Genomic DNA, 20,570 nt, shown 5'->3' on the forward strand with positions numbered 1-20,570 from the left:
GTTTTATTCAGTTTGACCCGACGCTAGTGACAGAGACCATAAAGTTGTCAGGAAAGTGTTTACTGAGGTGAAAGAGCAAAGGAGCCGAGGGCTGATTTCCCTCACAACTGAATGTATTTTTGCAACTGCATGAGTCACTGCCTGCCGGCCTTTAAAAATATTACGGGGTTAAGCCCCTTCTGCTTTGGTTTCACTTTTCAGACCCAGAAGTTGTATCCACTTTTTAATACTGCCTGTTGTCACAATTTGGTTCAAGGGTGAGTGGAGAAGAGTTGTCTTTTCAGGCTATTGCAGTGACCTGAATTCAACCTCATTTTGACCATTCACCATTTGATGTTTAACCATTGAGCAGTTTTATTAGAGGTCTAAAAACATGCTTCCCTTACCGCCCTCTCTCCGGTTCCACACCACTGAAGTTGCAGCATTTTCACAAACCAATTCTGGTTCATCCGTTTCATTCAACGGTCCACTTTCGCCCTTCTCATTCTCCGTCACCGCCATGCTTTTTCCACCATCCAAACAAAGGCACTGTGCATGCGCATTGTACCCATATTCTATTGCGATATTTCATTTTCTTATCATTGCCCAACATTAAACCGGTATTACCATGAACGGTATGATATGGCCCAGCCCTACTCCCACATGCTTAAACAGCACGATGGTGCTGTGGTTAGCGTTGCTACCTCAGAATAAGATGATTTCAACAAATCTGAGGAAGTGTTCAACAGAATGATTTCTGTTTAAAAAATTCTTCACCAACTTTAGTTGTCTATTTGTAGACATTTTTTCAATGACTTCAGGACAAAGGTTTTCAATTTTCACTATTTTAACCAAATCTCAGTGTTCAAATGTCTGGGCACATCCTCTCCAACATCTTTGTTCCAGTTTTTGCTGGGTGGGTATCTGGTTTCTGTCCATCTGCAGGACAGAACAGCTTATTAATGTAAAGAAATCAGGGAACCTGTTTCACACTGGGCCGGGCCTGTCCAGGGTCTCAGAGCTTCAAGTGCAGCAGCTTAGGGAGACATGGGAAGTGAAGCAGAAAGTGAGTGTGACTGCCATATCCACACACACAATTTTGTCATGAATTACTATTCAAGTTTTTCCACTTAGTTTATGTCACCTGTTTGCTGATTAAAGCCTCACTCACACAGTTCCAGATACTGGTCGGCGACCCCCTTGCAGTGTGCGGTTGCTAGGTGAAATGTTTATCTCCTGAACTGTTGACAAGTGATTGCCAAGTGAAATTTGTCTCAAACAGAGGACCAAAAACTGCTTTGTAAGTACTTTGGTCTCGAGCAGATTGCTGATGTTTCTTGTAGGTTGTCTGGAAGAATCCAACTTATCTCCAAAACGTGCCATTTATTCTGAGCAGTTATGGACCTTGAAGAGGTGCAATAGAGATTGTTCATTGTTAAAGTAAAAAGTTGTGCCTTACTGCTGAAGTTAACATGTTTCAAATGGTGCAACTTCCAGTTTCTATTGTGAGCAGTGTTTGCAGACAAGTTGACAACCTCCATGCAAACTGTTGGCAACCTGCTAGCAATCAAAGAAGTGTTTTGGTGTTGTCCCATCACTTTGCAATGAATTTCACTCCAGTGACAGCATGCAAACCAGCAAACACTTGCTAACCAGATGTAAACATAACATAAAAATATTTTACTTTAGCAACTGGTGATTACCACGGGGTCACTGATTGCTAAAGCCCCCTGCATGAATGGGGCTCAATTTCGCAGTGACAGCCAGCAACCTTTACAGGCACTCACAACTTGTTGGAGAACATACATTTTCCCTTAGAGTCAAACAGGCCTAAAGGTCAGTCACTGGCAACGTGGTAAAAATGGTTGCAAAGAGGTAAGCAGTGCTGTTCTTTATTCTACAATTACCTGTAGTTTGTATGGAAGTCGCTGACTTGATGGCAAATACTACTCCTTCTGGGTCACCTTCAAAGTAAAAGTTGAGCCTTTTGAAGTGTGTCAGTTAGGCACAACTTATACTTTGACACCAAGCGGATTGTGTTACTCCATTTCAATTTCCATTACTGCTTTGGGGTTGTTTAGCGAATATTTTCTGGCAAGTCAGGGGAATCTAATTGTGACCAAAGTGATCACAAGGAGGTTTCTGGTGTAGCCTCTTCTTGTAGTGTAGCGGTTCACACGTTTGCCTAACAAACACTCTGAGGAAGGGCATGTTGTAAAAACCTGTGCCAAATCAAACATCTGCTTTATTCTGACCCATAACAAATAAAGGAGACACTAAAAAAAGTTTAGTTTGTTGAGTTAGATCTTGATTTGTTGGGTAGTATTCTGTTTAGCTGATGTATGCGCCAGCTTATTTCGTAATTATGTCTTCTTGGTTTTTGAGTAGATTACAAGCTGTTTTTTGAATAATATGCTATGCTTCTGCCTCGGTGTCTTTTGACTACTTTGTCCCTGACAGAAAATGAAACTTGAATGGCGTCTTCTCTCTTAGCAAAAGGGAAGATAGCATTCTCACAATGATAGATATCAACTCTGGCACAGAGGACATGAGCAGTACCCAAACAAAAGGATTTCATTAGCAGTTGTCATTTCCACTTTAAATAACCGTTATTTATGCATCCAATATACCTAATGATTCATAGCTTTAATGCATTGTTACACAGGCTGAGAATAGCTCACATGTATTAAATTATATGTAATATATACAGATGTGTAATGTATACAGCAAACCTGTGTGTGTGTGTGTGTGTGTGTGTGTGTGTGTGTGTGTGTGTGTGTGTGTGTGTGTGTGTGTGTGTGTGTGTGTGTGTGTGTGTGTGTGTGTGCGTGTGTGTGTGCAGCTGCGTACTACAGTGTGTTGACAGGTGGAATAATGCATATTTCTGCAGTGGTGTCTGAACAACACACAGCTGAGTGATGCACACAGACACAGTGTTTGGATCTGGCAGCTGAAGTCCAACTCAACTGACAGTCAGCTAACAAACATCTCGTGTGTGTTAAGTGACCGAAGAGAGACCTTGGCACACCCAGCCATTGCAAACACATTTAGACATACACTCACACAGACAATTTGTGATGAATTAATTCCAGTTCACATAACCTCTTATTAAAGATTCTAATCCTGCAAAAAGAAAAAAAGAAAAAAAGAAAGCAGCAGGAAGGACCATGAAATATGAAATGGAGACATAAAACAGAAATTAGACCCACAATGCTGACACCAAGCACATTATGACCACAGGCCGTCCCAAAGTGGAAGGAATACCCAAGTTGTCAGTCCGAGCATGAATCCTGATCGTCAGCAGCTGCTCGCTCTCCGCCAAGGCACGTTCGTTTCTGAACGGCCGTGACATCTTTGCAGCGATCTCCCAGCGTGGCGGCAAATGGAATCCAGCTGGACGCACGGTTCAAGCGCTATTAGCAGAGCACCGTACTGTAATTGAAACGTTCATTTCTCCACTGGTGGTTAGGGAGGGTATGTCTATGTCGCTCTCACCACGAGAACTTTGTAGACCGCAGCAGCTCCGGGCAGCTTTCCACGTCGAGGCCAAGTGAGGCTCTCCAAGGTCAGGGCTGGATGGAAATCAAACCGAGAGCACTGTTTCTCTGTCTGCAGCTATACAGCTGAGCTGACAGCCTCTCTCAGTCACTAATCAATAAATAACTCAACCCCAAAATGAATTGTACAAACGATCAAGTTTGTACAATTTGTTCAGGTTCATCACATTTTTAGTTATGTATTACATTTCATTTGTGTTGACTGTTAATACTTTGCATCCAATAACCCACAAGTTTTATATAAACTTTAGCTGTGTAAATGTGAAAATTACTTTAAAAAATTGAAAAATTTTTGGGTACAGACGAGCATTTAGACATATAAACATATGAGAAAGGTGATCTAAGTGACTCTGAATGTGGCTACTCTGAGTATTTAAAAACTGCTGATTTATTGGGATTTTCCCATGGATCCATCTACAGGCTTCACATGTCCAGAAAGCGAAAATATTCACTGAGTGGCTCTTATCTGCTCAAAAATGCCGTGCTGCTGTCAGAGAATGGCCAGACTCCTTTGAGCTGATAGGAAGGCAGCAGTAACTCAAGTAAACACTGGTTACGACCAACATATGCCGTAGCGTATCTCTGAAGGCACGACATATCGATCGCTTGAAGCTGATGGGCCAAGGAAGCAGAAGACCACACCAGGTATGAACAGTTCGGGTTGTTGTCGGTGGTGTAATATTATGGGGGATGCTTTCTTTGCACACTTTCAGCCCCTTCAGCCCAACCGAGCATCATTTAAACTCCACAGTCCTCGTGAGTATTGCTGTTGGCCGTGTCTTTATGACCACCGTGTATCCAATTACAGCTCAAATCATCTCAAAATAATTTCTTGAACATGACAATGAGTTCACTGTATTGTCCATTTGAGATGTGGGGGAAGACGAGTTTCACATCATGGATGTGAAGCCGACAAATCGGATGCTGTCATGTCGGTGCGAAGCAAAATCTCTGAGCTGCATTTCTAGCATCATCTTGAATCTATGCAATGAAGAATTAAGGTCCTTCTAGAATCATGTCCCACGTTGAGCTGACATCTTTAAATCCTTCCAGGCAGTTATTTGGAATTACTATCGCATTTAAATTTAATCTTGGTGGTGACCAGGACATCACTACCACATGAATAGAATCCAACTCGAAGCTGACAAAACATGTTTAAAAAGTTGCCTGACTTTGTCCTAAATAGGGTTTTTAAAAACCTTGTATCCTTGGATATTACACTTCTAATGTTACTTCTTTTCTTGCTTAATTCTTCAACAGGTTTCACGGATTTCTCTTCCGGATAAAGCCTCTTCTGAAAAATTGGAGTCTTAGTCTTTTAGTCCTACAATTGGAGTTCTAAGACTATAATTGGGAAAATCTGCCATTTATTTGAATGGGAATTAAATTTTTTATGAGACAGGACTGTATCGTAGCCCAGTGTCTTTGTGCTATTGTCCACAAAAACACATGACATTTCCAAGAGAGATGACCAAGACCCACCCAACTAAAGCTATGTATTGTCCACATGCATTTTATTTGTCAAAAGGTTTATTTCCTCTGATTAAGTGCACATGATTGCACTTGGAGGTGTTGGAGGAACTTGTTCCAACCACCTTTCGCCCTGCAAACCAACCTGGAAGTCTTTAATATGGCTTTTATTTTTTCCACGTAGAGCATTTCAGCATGGCTGGCTGCAGACGTGAATGAGAGCGGAATCGACACAGGCATGTAGAGGAGTCAGTCACAGGGCTTATGTGGAGAAATAAAACAGAGATTGTGTGACAGGCCCTGATGAGGGATGTGTTCACGCCATCTGGGTTGCTTTAACACTGCGGTCACTGTTGGATGCCGAAGGCTCTGTATTGTGTCCTGATGTTAAACACAGAGGTGGTAGTCATGGAGTTGAGGTTAATGTTTTGTTCTGAAGACACAGTGAGAACGAGAGAGAGAGACTGAAAAACCCTTCTCTCTCTCTCTCTCTCTCTGTCCTGGCTGTCAGCAGAGACGTGAGCCGGGGTAGAGCTGGCGTCTAATTGAAGAGCAGCTCCACACCCTGTCGTCATTAATCACCGAGCCTGTCAGCCACTGCTCAGGACCTCACAGTGGCACTCTGCACTGACGCACAGAGAGGAAAATATTAGTGCCCTCCAGCACCACCTCCACTGATACTACCTACTACTACTACTCTGATTACTTTCATTGCTGCACATTACTGTGCTGTCCTTATGACTAGAAGCACTTTCAGTCCTACACTGAATGAAAACATTAGCATTTGTTTTCCATTTTTTGATATCGTATGAGTTTAAAGAACAACGTGTAACAAGGCTCACTCCTGTCTCTGATCATATGTTAGGATAAAAAAGAGTGCGACATCAGTGTTGTCAGCAAGAAATCATTTTCTGAGAAATCATTATAAAATCAAAGCATTGATTTTTCAAGTGAAATACAGAGATTTTAGAGGGTACAGAATAACCTTATAATTGTTTTATTTTATAAGATACTGAATTATTTGGGGAAGTGTTGTAGTTCTTCCTTTGGGGTAACAGTTAAGATATACCCAGACCACATATACTGTATATAAAAGATGGACATGGGCCCCCGATGACTCTTTTTTTCAGAACACATTTTGAAACTTGCCATTGTAATTACATTTTCTTTTTATCAATTAATTTACAACCATAGGTGACTGCCTTTCATTCATTTGGATGAAAGGGTGGAGTGCTAAGATTGCAGCTAATACTGGCTAGCTTGGTTAGCAAATGGCATCCATAAACTGTACATACTTGCTAATTAGTCCTAAGTAGCAAACTAATAAAACACTATAATTTCACTTTTTGAAAAGTGCGTACCACGCAAGTGCTGATATGACATATGGATAGACCCAATGAAAATACTCCTACAGGTACAAATGTGACAAACATGGGCTCCAGTTCACTAACTGGAATATTTTTTGTCTTAACCAGGCTGCAGATCTGCTGTAAAGACAGACATTTCTACATGGGAGTCTATAGAGGACGGAGTCACCCTCTTTAGAAAAACAAGAAAAGTATTATTTTTAATCAAGCGCAACAAAGATTAAGCAGAGCAGAAATTCAGCAGAATAAATTTATATTTGTCATATTTACTTTAAAAACGGGTTAAATTACTTGGAAAATTGCTATATTTTTACTGTGGAGTACCACAGTAAAGACACACTTAACCCACCAGAGTCAGATAGTGTTTCAGAAGAAATAAATTAACTCAGTTCTTTTTTTACAAATGTAACTCTTAAAAACATTCTCAAAGTCGCTTCATTTCATTATTTTTAGTGTGATGAAATTTAAATCTAAATATTTTTTTTTCTTTTTTCTTTTTGTTGTTTTTACAGTCATTTACATATGTGCATGTGCTGACAAGCATAAGAAAGAGTTATTACTCATTCATACATGATCATTTTGAGCTTACGTGTACGTGTCTGCACATATCTCAGAGTATAAAGGCGTGCACTGTTTTGTTTCAGAACAGAGATATTTAGTTATGCTGGAAAATATCGTCAACTGTACCCTTATTTAAAAAAATCTCCATTTTTGGTGAAAGGGACATTTGTGTAAGCACTCTGTGAACAAAAGATCAGTGCTGGATACACACCCACACACACACACACACACACACACACAGAGTCTTGCGGAGGCGACATAAATGGAGTGTGTGGGTGTTGACTCAGCTGTGAGAGTGTGTGTGGGGGGAGAGAAGATAGATGTAGGAGATTGATGAGCGCCGGGATAGGGAGAATAGTGAGGCATTTGATGAACGAGTGTAAACTGGCAACAGTGGAATTAATTCCACCACCCTCCCGACAAGATTGAAAGTTCTCCCCTCTGCGTGACCTCCAAGTGTGAATCATCTTCAGATTCAGGCCGGTGTAACCAGGTCTCTGTGCATAGTTTGTAAAACAGCATCCCAGCAGCTGCATAGATGTGCATCAAAAGCAAGAAAACAGTGACGATCGCTTCATTTTTCACCTGTGTTTCACCTGCACAACTTTAGGGGGCAACATAATCCACTACATCTCTAGCACCACAACTCTGCAAGTTCCAAAAGAAATGCACTGCATCCTTGACCTATTTTGTCTAGACTACTTCATAAATGACATAAGAAAAGCAAGAACATGAAAGTAAGTCTGTCCTCTCTCAGACAAGTGCCTGGCTCTGGTTTCTAAAGGAGAAAAATAGGCGTATTGTCCCAAAGAGCTATCCAGAGTGGTGATCAGGGCGCCGTGACCTTGCTGGTGTGGCAGGGGCTGGATGTGGTTTGGGAGGGTCATCCATTTTGTTAATGGTCCTGTCAAGTGACACCTGTGCTTGCCTCTCCCCTGTCTGGAGTGCTAATGAAGCGCGAGAGTGGAGGAGTCTGGGAGTCGGGGTCAATAGCCACCTTGGAGACCGCAGCCACGGCGCTCTGCGCCACCTACGCCCTGTCAGCCAAATAGAGTGGAGCCACAGATACATTATCAGGGCTGAAGCACTAATGGCAGTGGTGTGGCTTTAAGATAGACCGAGTCCTTCCCTTTAAATTAGCATCCAGCAGCTCTGAGTGGAGAATGCTGACTTCAGTAAACCACGGGGCAGCAGCCAAACAGCACAGAAAATGGCTCTTCGCATCAGGACAGTGGCCTCCATGTTTGCGGTTCCTGCAAGAGAGCCGGCTCTCCTCAGGGGAGGTGTCAGCACATTGATGAATATTTCTCTATTAACCGCCTCCCATTGTCAGCTCTGGCCTTTGTGTTTCAGGCCAATCCGTCAGAGCGTGAGGAGCTCCCAGGTCGACGTCTCCCTCAGGTCATTATTGAAGTCCCAGTGACCCGGCACAGCCGTCCTCTTTGCTGAGGTGGCTGCTTCCAGGCCTCACAAACAAGAATCAGCAATTAAGCGCAGCACCCGCAACAACAAAAGCAATGCGGGCATCGAAGAGTAGGTGGGATGAAAGTCTTCAGAGACTCGCTAACAGGGCTAATGTGACCCAGCGTGGCCTCTTTAGGACGGCCCTGTCAACTGATATGAGCCATGAAATATTACACACAGCCACATATAGCGCGGCTGTGAGAGCCAGTATGATAGATGGGCTTAGATAAGTGCAGTGCTGCAGTCTGGCGAGATTTACTGTGTCCTCTGATGCTTGAGACAAAAAGATACTTCATGGTGCTATATATAGAATAGAAAAGAGGAAAAAAAACAAGTTGAAATGCAATCATGTATCATTTATTTAACAAAATAAGACTTTCTCCTATTGGTGGGATAGCACAGCCATCATTGATTTTTTTTTCTTTGTATATTGTTTGTTGTTGTTTTTTAATCTCTGCACCATTTGTTTGGGAGACTGTAGCTTGCTGACCCCATGTAAGCTTGAAAAAATATTACATCTTTGCATATGTACAAATAAAAATAATGGCATTGTTCAAGATAATTCTCAAAGACATGCAATTCTCCAGAGTCTGAATAACGCAGTGAAGGATGAGGAAAAAACAAAACAAAACAGCAGTAAGGAAAGAAAATTTAAAAAGAGGTTCTCAGAATAAAACCTCACAATCCATCTTCATTATGGTGCAACTTTTTTTGTGTGTGTATGATAGGCATAATGGTAGTATACTTAAATCATTCCTTTTCAGTTAGAATTCATTTGGACAGCAAAACTTCCAACCCCCAGGAGTTGAATACCAAGCGCTTGAGTGAAAAATAAATACAGACTTTTTAAGATCTAGGAGAGATATTGAGAAAAACAAAAGAAATCAAGACAAGTTTATCATTTTTAAGCTCTGCTTCCCACCCGTCTTGGATCACCAAAGTCTGTTCTTTCTCTGCTGCTGCAGTTGATCCATCAGTCTTTTGCCTTTGGAGCACCAGTCGCAATCCTGAGGCTAACAGGTGGTGTTCCTGGCAGGCAGGCCAACAGGCACGATGCCCTGTACTGGTGATGACCCCAATCTTGACTATCCATCTTCAGGGCTGCTCTGGAGAATCCCAAGCTGGTGCCTGCAGTCTGTGGGCATCAACGCAGTTTTGGATGTCACTGGTATCCAAGGGCTGAGGCTGAGCCCAGTCTCTGACTGTAGAGGGCATAGGGGGAGTAGTAGGCTGAGGAGGAGGGCAGGGATGGCATGGGAAGTCCTGGGGCTCCTTGCAAGTGGGATTTGCTGTAGGGGTGGTAGCGTGCCAGACCCAAGCCAGGAGAGCCACGGAGGGAGAAGGAACTGGGCAGGGTACCCGGGCTGCTGGGTGGGGGCAAGTGGAGATGGCAGGAAGCTGTCGATGAAACCGATGATGGATAGGCAGACAACAACTTAGTGTCCACCATACCAGGCAGGGCTGTGTGGGTACGCAAGTGGGCCAGCAGCTCCTCTGATGTTGCAAAACGCTTGTCACAGGGACCCCCAACAGACACCCAGTTACAGGCATGAGGCTGCGGTTCATTAGGGAGCATGAAACCATACGTGTAAAGGGGGTGGGAAAGAGAGGGGGTCGTGCTAGAGGACAAGGAGCTAGAGTGTAGAGAGTGAAGGTGATGTGAGGGGTAAACCAGGGGAAAACCAGACTTGAGGCTCGAAGGGTCATGGACGCAGGTGGAGCAGTTACTGCTTCCTAGGTGGGGTGCATTGGGGTAACTCAGACAGTAAGGGTCCCGACATAAACTCTGCATCAGAGATGGGGGTGAGGCTCCAGTGAGTGGGCTGGAGCTGGGGTGCTTCCCTGAAAGTCCTAAACCCAAACTAGATTTGGTAGGGTCCAAGCCAGGGACAAACTGGGACGGGTAGCCGGCATAAGCCCCGACAATGGAGCCATGGTAGCCCATAGAAGCAGGGGGTAGGGGGAAGACAGAGTGTCCTGGTTTAAATGGGGAGACTGGGGCGATGTGCCCTGAGCCCAGACTGGACTGTGAGGAGGCCTGCGGGTCAGCCTTGCTCTCTGGCCGCGGGCTGCTTGCAGAGCTGGCGTTGCTGGAGTTGGCGCTGGCCCGTACGTGGCTGGAGTTGGCTAACTGTGCACCATCCATGCCTGACTTAGCTGCATCTGAGTCTTTTTTACCAGCGTTGTTGCTATTACTGTCCGAGCTGGCTGGCTCTGAGCTCCCAGGTTTGCTGTCCACGTGTGGAGCCTGCGAGTGTGGTGGGGGCTGTATGGAAGGGGAATGACTTTGTCTGTGGGGCTGGCTCTGACTGTGCAGGGGAGGAGAACTAGAGCCGGGTGACCGTGAATGGGGAGGGAAAGATGGACATGAACCACCACCGGAGCTTCCATTTGGCACCCTGAAAGACGCTTTATCTGAAGGCCCCTTCGTCACCAGAACATCCTTACGGCAGTCGCCTGATGACTTGGAGTAAGGCTTGAAGCTGGATTTGTCCTCCAGGGACTGGTGCTGTTCTCCGGACTTGGATGACCGGCTGGAGGGCTCCTTGTCTCCCAGACTACTGGAGGAGAGGGAGGCCAACTTGGAGGAAGAGGGGGGGTCTGGTTTACCAATTTGAGAGCAGGTCTGTGCCAGCAGGGCCAAAGGACTCTTCTTGGCATCCAGCTGAGGAAAAACAAAAACAAAAGCAATAGATAAAAGATTTTTTTTAAAGCAAATCAAACATTACACCATAAAACCCATACAGATAAAAAAAATTTAATTCCGAGATATTATATTCTAATTTTTCAACAGTGAAATGAATAAAAGACGTCAGAGGGTGAAAGTTGAAGCAAAGTTTAGGTAAAAACGAAGAAAAGAAAATGAAAAACATCGTAAACATTCCATAAATACAAACGGAACGATTAACAACGTGGTGTTAAAGTGGCGATTTTTTTAAAAAGTCTATAAGTCGCAGTCATTTTGTATTTATAAACTCTGGTGTTTTGCATTTTGCCCCCAAAAAACTGCCGTGCGTAAAATGGCGCAGACGGGATTTTCGTCGGATAACATTCCAGCCCTCCTACACTCGTGGATTTAAGAAGAAATAATTCAAATTAAGAAGAATAAGAAAAAGACAAAGAGAAAAACGACATCTGGTGCCGCAGACATATCTTAATTTTTTTTTTCTTATCCACTTACTTCAATACTGGCAGGCGCGGATGTGAGAGGCTGGAGGTACTCCGGGTGCAGCAAGTGGCCGCTGTGCGCCGTCAACATCTTTACGATCCGGATAGGAAGCCTTTTAGCCTGGCGCGAAGGATCCGAGGGAGAAAGACAAGGAGTGGGTGTGGGAACGGACGGTCTCTCCGCTCCTGTCCGGTGTGGATCGTCGGCGGCGCTGCGTTCCGGGGACTGGCTGCGTAAAAGCGGTTCAGGTCCACCGGGGAGATCTCTCATCTGGATCGGGGCGCAAAGAGGGACGGAGGCATGTAACGGGTGGCCGCGGGGTTCACTTTCATTTAGAAGCACATTTCATGGTGATGAACTTTAAAAAAAAAAAAAGAGAGAGAGTGCAGTAATCCACAGGGCAGTGCGTTGTGCGCGTCCTTCGTGTCGGACCAAAGCTGGCTCTACAGAGGAACAAATCGCCCAAATGTCATCCTTTATGGGGCTCTTTAATATTACCCGTCAGTTATTCCTAAATATTCCTTATCCAGTGTTGGAGAAGATGGAAACAAAAACACCACAAGTAGTCACTGCTCTTCAAAATAACGGGTAAGTTGAAGGAATATCCCCGCAACGGACAGAGTGTGCGACAGTCCTCCCGTGTGAGTGTTTCTCTCCCACTGCAGCAGCCTCACAATACCTCACTTCTTCCACATACTAAAGACGGGAAGGGAGGGATTTCAAAGCAAGGAGCCGCCGTCCAATCATAAGTGCCCGCATTTACAAGCAGGGGCGGAGCGAGGATGGGGTGGAGTGGGGTGAGGGAGGCGAGGGGCGTTTGTCTCCCTGCCTCACCCTCTTACCCAGGGCTGTAATGTAGGTGGAAATCTGTGTCAGTGACCTCCATAAGCCCAGTGCAAACTACACATAAAGTAGCAGTAAAATATTTGCACCACAGATCTGAGAGCAGTTTAAGCAGCAGGAACTTTATCCACAGTGCTTCCACACGCAAACGTCTCCCGACTGCTGGGAACTAACTGCGTGTGTAGTTTTCTGTTGAATGTACCCAACGCCATTCATGGAAATAAGGTACGTGTAATTCAAAATAATAATAACCTACTGTCCATGGGCATTTCTGGCATGTTAATAGCTTTATTGCATTATCACAGCCCCGCTGCCATCTCTGCTGGACATAACTCAATTTTTCCAGCTTAGAGCAAATTCACATGATTCAAGTTTTATGTATTTTGCTGTGACAGCACATGATATTTTTCCATCTTGTTTTGTGCATTCACGTCCCCGCCCTCTCAAAACACTGGCATGTTAAGAGTTGAATGACAGTTGCTATTGTAATTATGAGAAATGGTACTTTGAGAACTCTTCTCCAACTCATACATGCTTATAAAATAAAACTGCAAAAGAGTCCCTCCTTGGCTGCCAAATTAGTAAGCCAGTAATTGAATTTCATTTTCTATAAAGAACAACAAGCTGTGCTTTATGGGGATTTCCATCCCGGTTTAAACGCCACCTCCTACCAATCAGATGGCTTGGCTCTAACTCCCCCATCCATAATCCAACATATTACAACACTGTAACAGTCAGCATGTTTAAAGTAGTTTCATGGGTCACTGATTACTGGCTAAAGAGAAATCAGAACAGCCCTTTCTTCTGAGGTTAAATAGGTAAAACTGTTTGACATTTCACAGCACAAGCCGGCCTTATCAAGAGGCACTGCCATCAGCCTAGCGCCTTGATTCTAATGGCCGCTGCCATTTATCTGCAGCTGAGTGGAAAGTCAGTGTGAGGAGGATGAAGTCACTTCAGCCTCATTCAACAGCATCACTGTTTGACCTGTCATCATTAGGCTTAGTCATCATTCATCACCCACACGCTGCCACTCACGCTCCAATGACCCAAAGAGATCCAAGAATATGTGAACGTGCACGCCGCCAGGCTAAGTGCGGTGGTACAGTCTCCTGTCTGTTTGTTTAAACCTGTCTGTCGCCACCTCGGGTCGAGACACATAAACAGGTGACGCACTCGCTGCGATATGCAAAGGTAACGCTGAGAGCTTACGATTTTTTTCTTTCTTTCTTTCTTTTTTCTTTTTACAACGTAGACAGCCGGTTAAGTCGTGTGTCTTATTGTTTACCACACAGTCATCCACTTGTTAAAAGGGTGAGTGGGTAAGTCGTAGGTGGGGTTAGATAAGGAAGGGGCGTCCAAAAGGAGACCGAGGAGGAGGGCACTGGGAAAAGCCAGACAAAGGCAGCGAGAGAATGAAACAAGGGAGGGCTCAAACAACAGGGAGCAACTCCTTTCATGTGTCCCCTTGATGTAGGCTGGTAACAGCTGTTTTGGCGTGTCGATGACTGATGGCTGTTTCCTGTTGTGGATATTTTAAGGCGACAGCTTTTCTGTTAAAGAGTTTTCTCAGCATGCCCAGGTCCTGCTGGCCCTTGAGGCATTTCCATGCCTTTTCCATGGTTGTATCAAAGCCTTGGGTTTGGCTGGAACAGCAGCCAAACAAACCACCCCCTGCTCCCCAGGATGGGGGCCGATAGGGGCTGAGGAGGAGCGGACCCCACATGCCCCTGTGATCCTGTGATTTATAAAGCCGCTGAGGCCTGTAATGGACGCTATAGCTCTGTGGTGGGGTCTAATTCATTCCTGTGTTGAAAAGCTGCCTTTGCTTGACTCCAGAGTAAATATATAATGCTGACATTAGGCAGCTGAATTCTTCAAACCTGGCTCAAGCAAATCCTCATCTGCTCGTTTGTCTTTGCTCCATGTTTGGAATTGCTGAGGAGTTTTGTGGCGCACGCGGGGATTAGCCTCGTGTAGACGCTGTGTGATCGTTTAATGAGGAGATGACATTGATGTGCACTCATTTGAGTCTTTTTTGTTTCCCCAACACTTCTACATGTTGTCACTGGTGTCAGCCAGAATTTGACAAGATCTGGCTGGGTCCCTCAGCAAACATTTTCTACCCTTACAAAGATCTTGACATTAAATTTCCAATGTCTGAACATTTATTTCATAGTCAAAATTGTGAAGGTTTTAGGGTCCAAGATGTTGCCTTATTATATCCATGAAGCACATTCAAGTATTTTTTGTTCTTTCTCGCAACAAAGAGTTTTTGTATATTAGTCTGTTTTATTTTTTTATTTATTTTATTAGACTGGAACAAAACAAACCTAGGTGGAAAAAAAGATAATCTAGAAAATACGAGCAATAACATGCAAAATTTACATCCTAGCCATATAACTAATATAACTATATGGAAAAGGCAACTTCTGCATCTGCAAAGTGAAGCCAGTTCAGATTTGCTTTAAACCTGCGTTCTTGCTAATGGGCAGCAGGGTAGTCTGACTGCATGGACACAACTGTTGTGTATTTATGAATCGCTAAACATGCCATGTCCAGAGGACTGACCAGGCTCGATCCATGAAATCAGTCGATTTGATTCCTTATCTGTTCTTGTCGATTGTTTTTGGGTTCTCATTGGCTCCGTTTTGAGAGTCACCACCATCGCAAAACAGCAATAAAAAAAGCAATTTGTTGTACTACTCGTTACATTACTTTCATGTTACTCTGTAAAAAGCTGAAACACACTGTCTCATAATCACTATTTTACAATATAAACAACCCCACACACCAACACAAATCCCTAACGAGGACACACGTCTCTAAGATCTTTCTCTTAACAGCGATCGCTGCAGTGATTCTGCTTTAGAAGCATAAACAAATAGAAAGGGAGGCTGCAGCCTGACTGCTCATCTGCTTGTTACCTGTTGAAGTTCAGGGTCTGGCTGCATTCACTCAGCTTTCACCCTGGGTTCTTGGCTAGCTAAGCGTTAGCATGCATAAATGTGCATATTCGCGCTCTAGACTGCATCGCTCTTTTCCTCCTCTAAAATCAGCTGATTGTAGCGTGATTGCATGAACCGATAACCGGGATCGACAGGCAGGCGGACTCACAGTTTCAAGGAATCGGACTACTGGGAGCCAGTTTTCTATGAGAACCAGTTCTCGGTTCCCATTCCTAATTGCTAGTGGTACATGAATGGCTCTACCTTGATAAGAAACAAAACAAACAAACACGCTTTTGCAACTTTCCCACTGGAGCGCTTTAACTCAGAAATGTCGTCACTCCCGAGTTCTGAGATCTGACTTGTGAGTCATGTGGAACGTGGTATTACCACACACATTGCTAACATGCTTAGATTGTAATTAAAGTTCACAGTCACATACACAAAGAGGCTCACCATTTATAGATACATATAAACAAACTGCATGACCATGTTTAAAAAATGGTGTCCCATAATAAACCCCTAATTACTGAGCATGGAGCTGGCAACGTGTGGCTGCTGATAACAACAGTTTAACTGTCAGATACACCACCAATTTAATGGTCAAATGGAAAAATGTGGACACGTGCATTTGCTCTTTTCATAGCATAATATGATTCATATTTCCTGGTTTGTAAGACTAGAACACCGTAGGATGTGGAAACAACGTCCCCTCTGGCTGCCCGCCTCACAACCGTTGCAGTTTTTGGCGTCGGACCGCGACCGTTTTTGGCCTCGGCCATAACGTCGGCGTCTGAAAGATATGTGCCGAGACTGTACAAAGAGGAGAGAGAAATGATAAAAGCGCCAAAGAGGCAGAGGAGGGAAAACGAGTGTAAATAACTCCTATTTAATTATCTGTGACTGACTTATGGGGTGTGTGGAATGGGAATAGAGGCCTGAGGCTGGGGCTCTGCTCAACCCCAAGTGTTTTCTCCAGCAGTAATAAAACCAAGGGGGAAAAAAAAGTGGATTAAGACAGTTTCATGGGGTGTAGCAGACATGGCATTTAGACCGAAACACTTAAAAAGAGCCTCGCAGGCAACATTCCAGCCAGGACAGAATGTTGAAACAAGGATTTCCTTGAGCTGAAAGGTCCACAAACAATATCTACACAGTGTACTTAATGTGTTCACACTTCCTCGTTTATCTTTCTGTGGGTGCCTCTCCCTCTGTCTTTGACATACACACACTAATCCTTTCACAGTTGAATGTGCGTGCGCTCGAACGTGCAAATGTAACCCTGTGCGCGCAAACATAAACAGACAGTCCGCACTGTACACGATAACATCTTAACAGTGTGTGTTTTTATAGTGCCCGTACAGTGCCATCTATCTGTCTGCCTACATAGAGAAGCAGTGTGTGTGTCAGAGTCAAAGCTGTGGTTGACAACCTTATCTCTCCGGTTTAGGAGGGAGATTGTCTCTCTTGTCAGCTCATCACGTCTCGCGAGCTAACGCTCTTATCCACTCTGCCTACCTGTCGTCTATCTGTCTGCATTATAATCACGCCGGGATAATAGGCTTCCCCCCGCGTGTGCAGATTGGCGCTTTTATTTCCGAGTCCCGCTCCATGCGGGGTTCCACCTCGTCGTGCTTGCTCCACCTGAAGCACATTCACAGGAAGGCCGCGCGGGGCCGCGCGACGCCCACGACCTCGAGTCGTCACTGCACGCTCGGAAAACAAAAGCAGCTATTGTCCTCCACACGCAGAAGTTATCAAGAGCACGAGGAGGAGGAGGGAAGGAAGGGCCTGCACTGCCAGACAGGGTCTGCCTCAAATCAGATCATCCTGCATTGTTGTGTGAAATTTCAGATGACATCAAAAGATGTTTTTCTTTTCTGCTGGTCTGATGAAGGAGGGTGATGGGGGGGTCATTTTGATGGAAGCACAATCAAGGTATTCACAAGTTGGAGCCGTGACAGGTCTGGTAAAAGGAACAACAACAGGCCGGGCAAAGAAAATCTCCCTAACACATTCCTCACGCTTGTTTAAGTCACTGGTGCTTCCTCTGCTCATGGTCAGAGTCACCGCCTCTGCGTCTTCATCATCCAGTCTTTGTTGAGAGGGAGCATGCTTTCTTGAAGAAAAGCTCCGGCGTTTTATGACAGAATCGAAACCAGAGCAGAGTTTCACAGAAAGAATCTCAAGCTGAGTTTCCAAAAAAAGAAGAAAGAAACGCTGCTCAATCTAGCAGCTCGTTTATTTGAGAAAGTGACTCATTGACATTTGTGACCTGATGAACAGCAAAAGTTACAGCAGTACATGTCAGTCATCGCAACCTCCTCTGGGGCCAAGTCACGTCAGCTGCCAACGGCTTTGATGTGACAAGTGATGGTATCGCTCAATTAAAAGCCTATCAGTGTGAACAGTAAGTAAATCAACACCTTTCGAGCTTGGCACATCAAACAAGTCATTAAAGCAGCCCGCCCATGCCATTAATCTTTCTGCGAGATCTCGCCAAACCAGGGTCACTGCGGGAGCAGGAAAACTTGCAGTGTAAAGAGTGTTAAGTGCAGTCATTATGACAAAGTCAATTCTCAAGACTGATTTTAGGCTCACTAAAAAGAAAACTATCCTGCTTCAACCCAGTCTGACAGCAAAATGCGTCAGAGAAAGGTTGCTCAAACAAGTGTTCAACTCATTTTGTTGCCAGTGTTTCCTAAAACTGCAGTAATGGTGCCTTAAAAGCTGACTGAAAACTAAGATATCATAAAACGTTACCCCAGATCTAGTGGCAATAACATGACCTGAAAACTGATGCTAATAAAACCTAAAAATAAAAAGTAAATAAACACAAATATACAATACAAGTCAAATCCCAGAGGCCTGGGTAAGAGTCCTGAATTCTAATATGGACACCACCACCTCCTAATTTATGACATTTTGTGAAATCTAAAAGTACAAAGGCGAGAAAAACAAACAGCCAAACCAGCAAAGACATGTTGTAATTATAGAGCGTCTATTGAAAGCAATATTTTGCACTGTGGAGCAATATAGCCTTCTGCACATTTTGCTGCAAGACCTGGTTGCCTGCTTTATTGAGTTTAACTACATGTGGTCGGACACAAGTTGGGATTTACTTTTATTAATTCTCCATAAAGCATAAAACTGTAGTTTGAGAACAGGCAGTAATGGAAAACACATTCCAGACATAGACCTGGTGTGGTCAAAAATATTTTTCTCGGTTGGGTCCTTGTAGTGACAAAGCACCGCGCTTGTCCCCAGCAGTATTTCACCGGCTAGGATGAATACATGAAAGTGAAGCACTGCCATATATCGACCTCCACCGCCCCCTCCTCCTTCCCCAAAGTGCTGTATGTGAGCTGTGCAAAGTCACACACAGCCGTTTGTTATGCGACTGTGCATTCTCATTTTCGAGCTCTGCGTTGAGGGCTACGGGCCAAGCTGACACTTATGAAATATTTCCCTTGCTGACCTTAGCTACTGCCTCAGCTGGGGAGATTAATCCTCTGTCGGCAGACACTGGGAACACACTGCAACTGCAGCACACACACACACACACACTGACGGCATCTCGGTGACTAGGAAACACAGCAGTTGCAACAGCAGAGGCACACAACTCTGTTCTTGGTAGTAATAATTACAGCTTCTGTTGATTTATTTCAGCTACACTTGATAGCGTGCCAGTTGCAAGGGAGGTGTAAAGAGAGTTAGCTGGAATGCAATACAGGTTCTGAACCACAGTTATACAGCAAATATTGCACAAGCCTCTAAATAAGCAAGATGCAGGCAGTGCAAGGATATAGAATCAACAAAGAGTTTTTACTCTAGAAGCACTCCTATGTGATTTCATTTTCAGGGTATTTCTAATATGGTCGCCACAAAGCAAAACTCAGAGTGAAGGCAAGTAAGGGAAAACTGCTGGCTTCTAGTCAAGAGGCCAAAATGGTGAAGAGCACGAATGACAGGGTTTTTTAAGGAGAAAGAAAATTAGGATAAATATAGAAGGGAAGCAAAGAAAGACTGTACATAAAGCTAGCTGTAGCTGCCATATGATTCAGTTCAATTCAGGTTTATTTTATTTATATAGCACCAAACCACAACAACAGTTAATTCAAGGTACTTTATATTGTGAGGTTAAGTTACTAAAAGAATACAAGAAAATTTCAATATTCATACATGCCCCCCAACACACACACATCGTGAGCTAGCACTTGGTGACAGTAGGAAGGAAAAACTGCTGGAGAAACCTCCAGCAGAACCAGGCTCAGAGAGGGGCGGGGCCATCTGCCACGACCAATTGGAGGTGAGGCCAAAGACACTGTGGAAAAGCAATAGAGATTAATAATTTATAATGAGTTCTTTCCAAGTGAGGATTGGAAACTTGGTCTTTCTAAGTTGAGGAAGCGTTCCACAAAATTTTTTGACTTATTCAGGAATGCACCACAACGGAGGGTTCAGAGTGACCTCTGGTAAATGATCCTAAGAGGTCTTTAACATTAGATGGGGTCATCACCGCCATCAACATCACTTAAGCAAAGTGATGTCGTGGTTGCCATCTTGGTGTTTTAAAACCAGATTATGCTAAATTGTGTTAAAACCGTATGTGTGTTGCCAACAGGGTAGTTTTTTCAACATGCTAATATCCACAGATTGGCAAATAGCTAATATAGGTCCACATTGGTCAGACTGTAGTAATGAAAAACCCGGAAACCTAAACCTAAAATACAAACAATTATTTATGATGTTTAAGTTATGATGACCTTTTTTTGCTTCCATATTTCAACACTCTCACCCTGAGGCAGAGCAGCACTGTGGACTCCATCCACAGAACCTTTTTCTTCCCCCTGAAGGTTGACCAAGTCTCTGTCCAGCCCTGTCTTCTCTTAATGTGTAGCAGCAGATGACTTGGCTGAGTTTGGTCTTTTGTAAAAGGTTATTTGGTTGACAGGAGAGAGAGCAAGCTGCTCTTGCAGTTCCTGCCAGAAGGTTGCACTACCGGTGTATCGTAAATTACTCAAGACAGTGAACAAGAACAGTGGGGGTGGAGAGCAGAGGGGGCAAATGGCAGAGGAAGGAAAGGGGGTGAAAGAGTAAGTGCAATTTTCTTTTTGGTCCACGGTGATGAATGAGTCTCTGAGCAAGGGAGAAAATACATCATATCACCTTTAATTGGTACACATTTCTGCAGCCGTAACTCAGTGTTTAA

The 20,570-nt window shown here is 44.1% G+C and overlaps 1 protein-coding gene across 1 annotated transcript; it reads right to left on the reverse strand.

Annotated features, from left to right (window-relative positions):
• Nucleotides 1-8,724: 8,724 nt before the first annotated feature.
• On the reverse strand, nt 8,725-12,245 carry znf703 (zinc finger protein 703). The gene is made up of 2 exons (XM_080893271.1): nt 11,580-12,245; nt 8,725-11,063 (listed from the first exon to the last, which is right to left on the reverse strand). Exons 1-2 carry the CDS (start codon nt 11,835-11,837, stop codon nt 9,561-9,563), a joined length of 1,761 nt encoding a protein of 586 aa, XP_080749397.1. The 5' UTR covers nt 11,838-12,245; the 3' UTR covers nt 8,725-9,560.
• Nucleotides 12,246-20,570: the final 8,325 nt, after the last annotated feature.

Source organism: Rhamphochromis sp. 'chilingali', assembly GCF_963969265.1.
Source record: "Rhamphochromis sp. 'chilingali' genome assembly, chromosome: 10".
NCBI classification, from domain to species: domain Eukaryota; kingdom Metazoa; phylum Chordata; class Actinopteri; order Cichliformes; family Cichlidae; genus Rhamphochromis; species Rhamphochromis sp. 'chilingali'.

What these genes read in the sequence shown, in the direction of transcription:
- znf703 (XM_080893271.1), bottom strand. Translation starts at nt 11,837, where the DNA reads ATGAGAGATCTCCCCGGTGGACCTGAACCGCTTTTACGCAGCCAGTCC. An exon ending in CCGCGCCTGCCAGTATTGAA is followed by an intron (nt 11,064 to 11,579) that starts GTAAGTGGATAA and finishes GTTTTTCCTCAG; the next exon opens with CTGGATGCCAAGAAGAGTCC.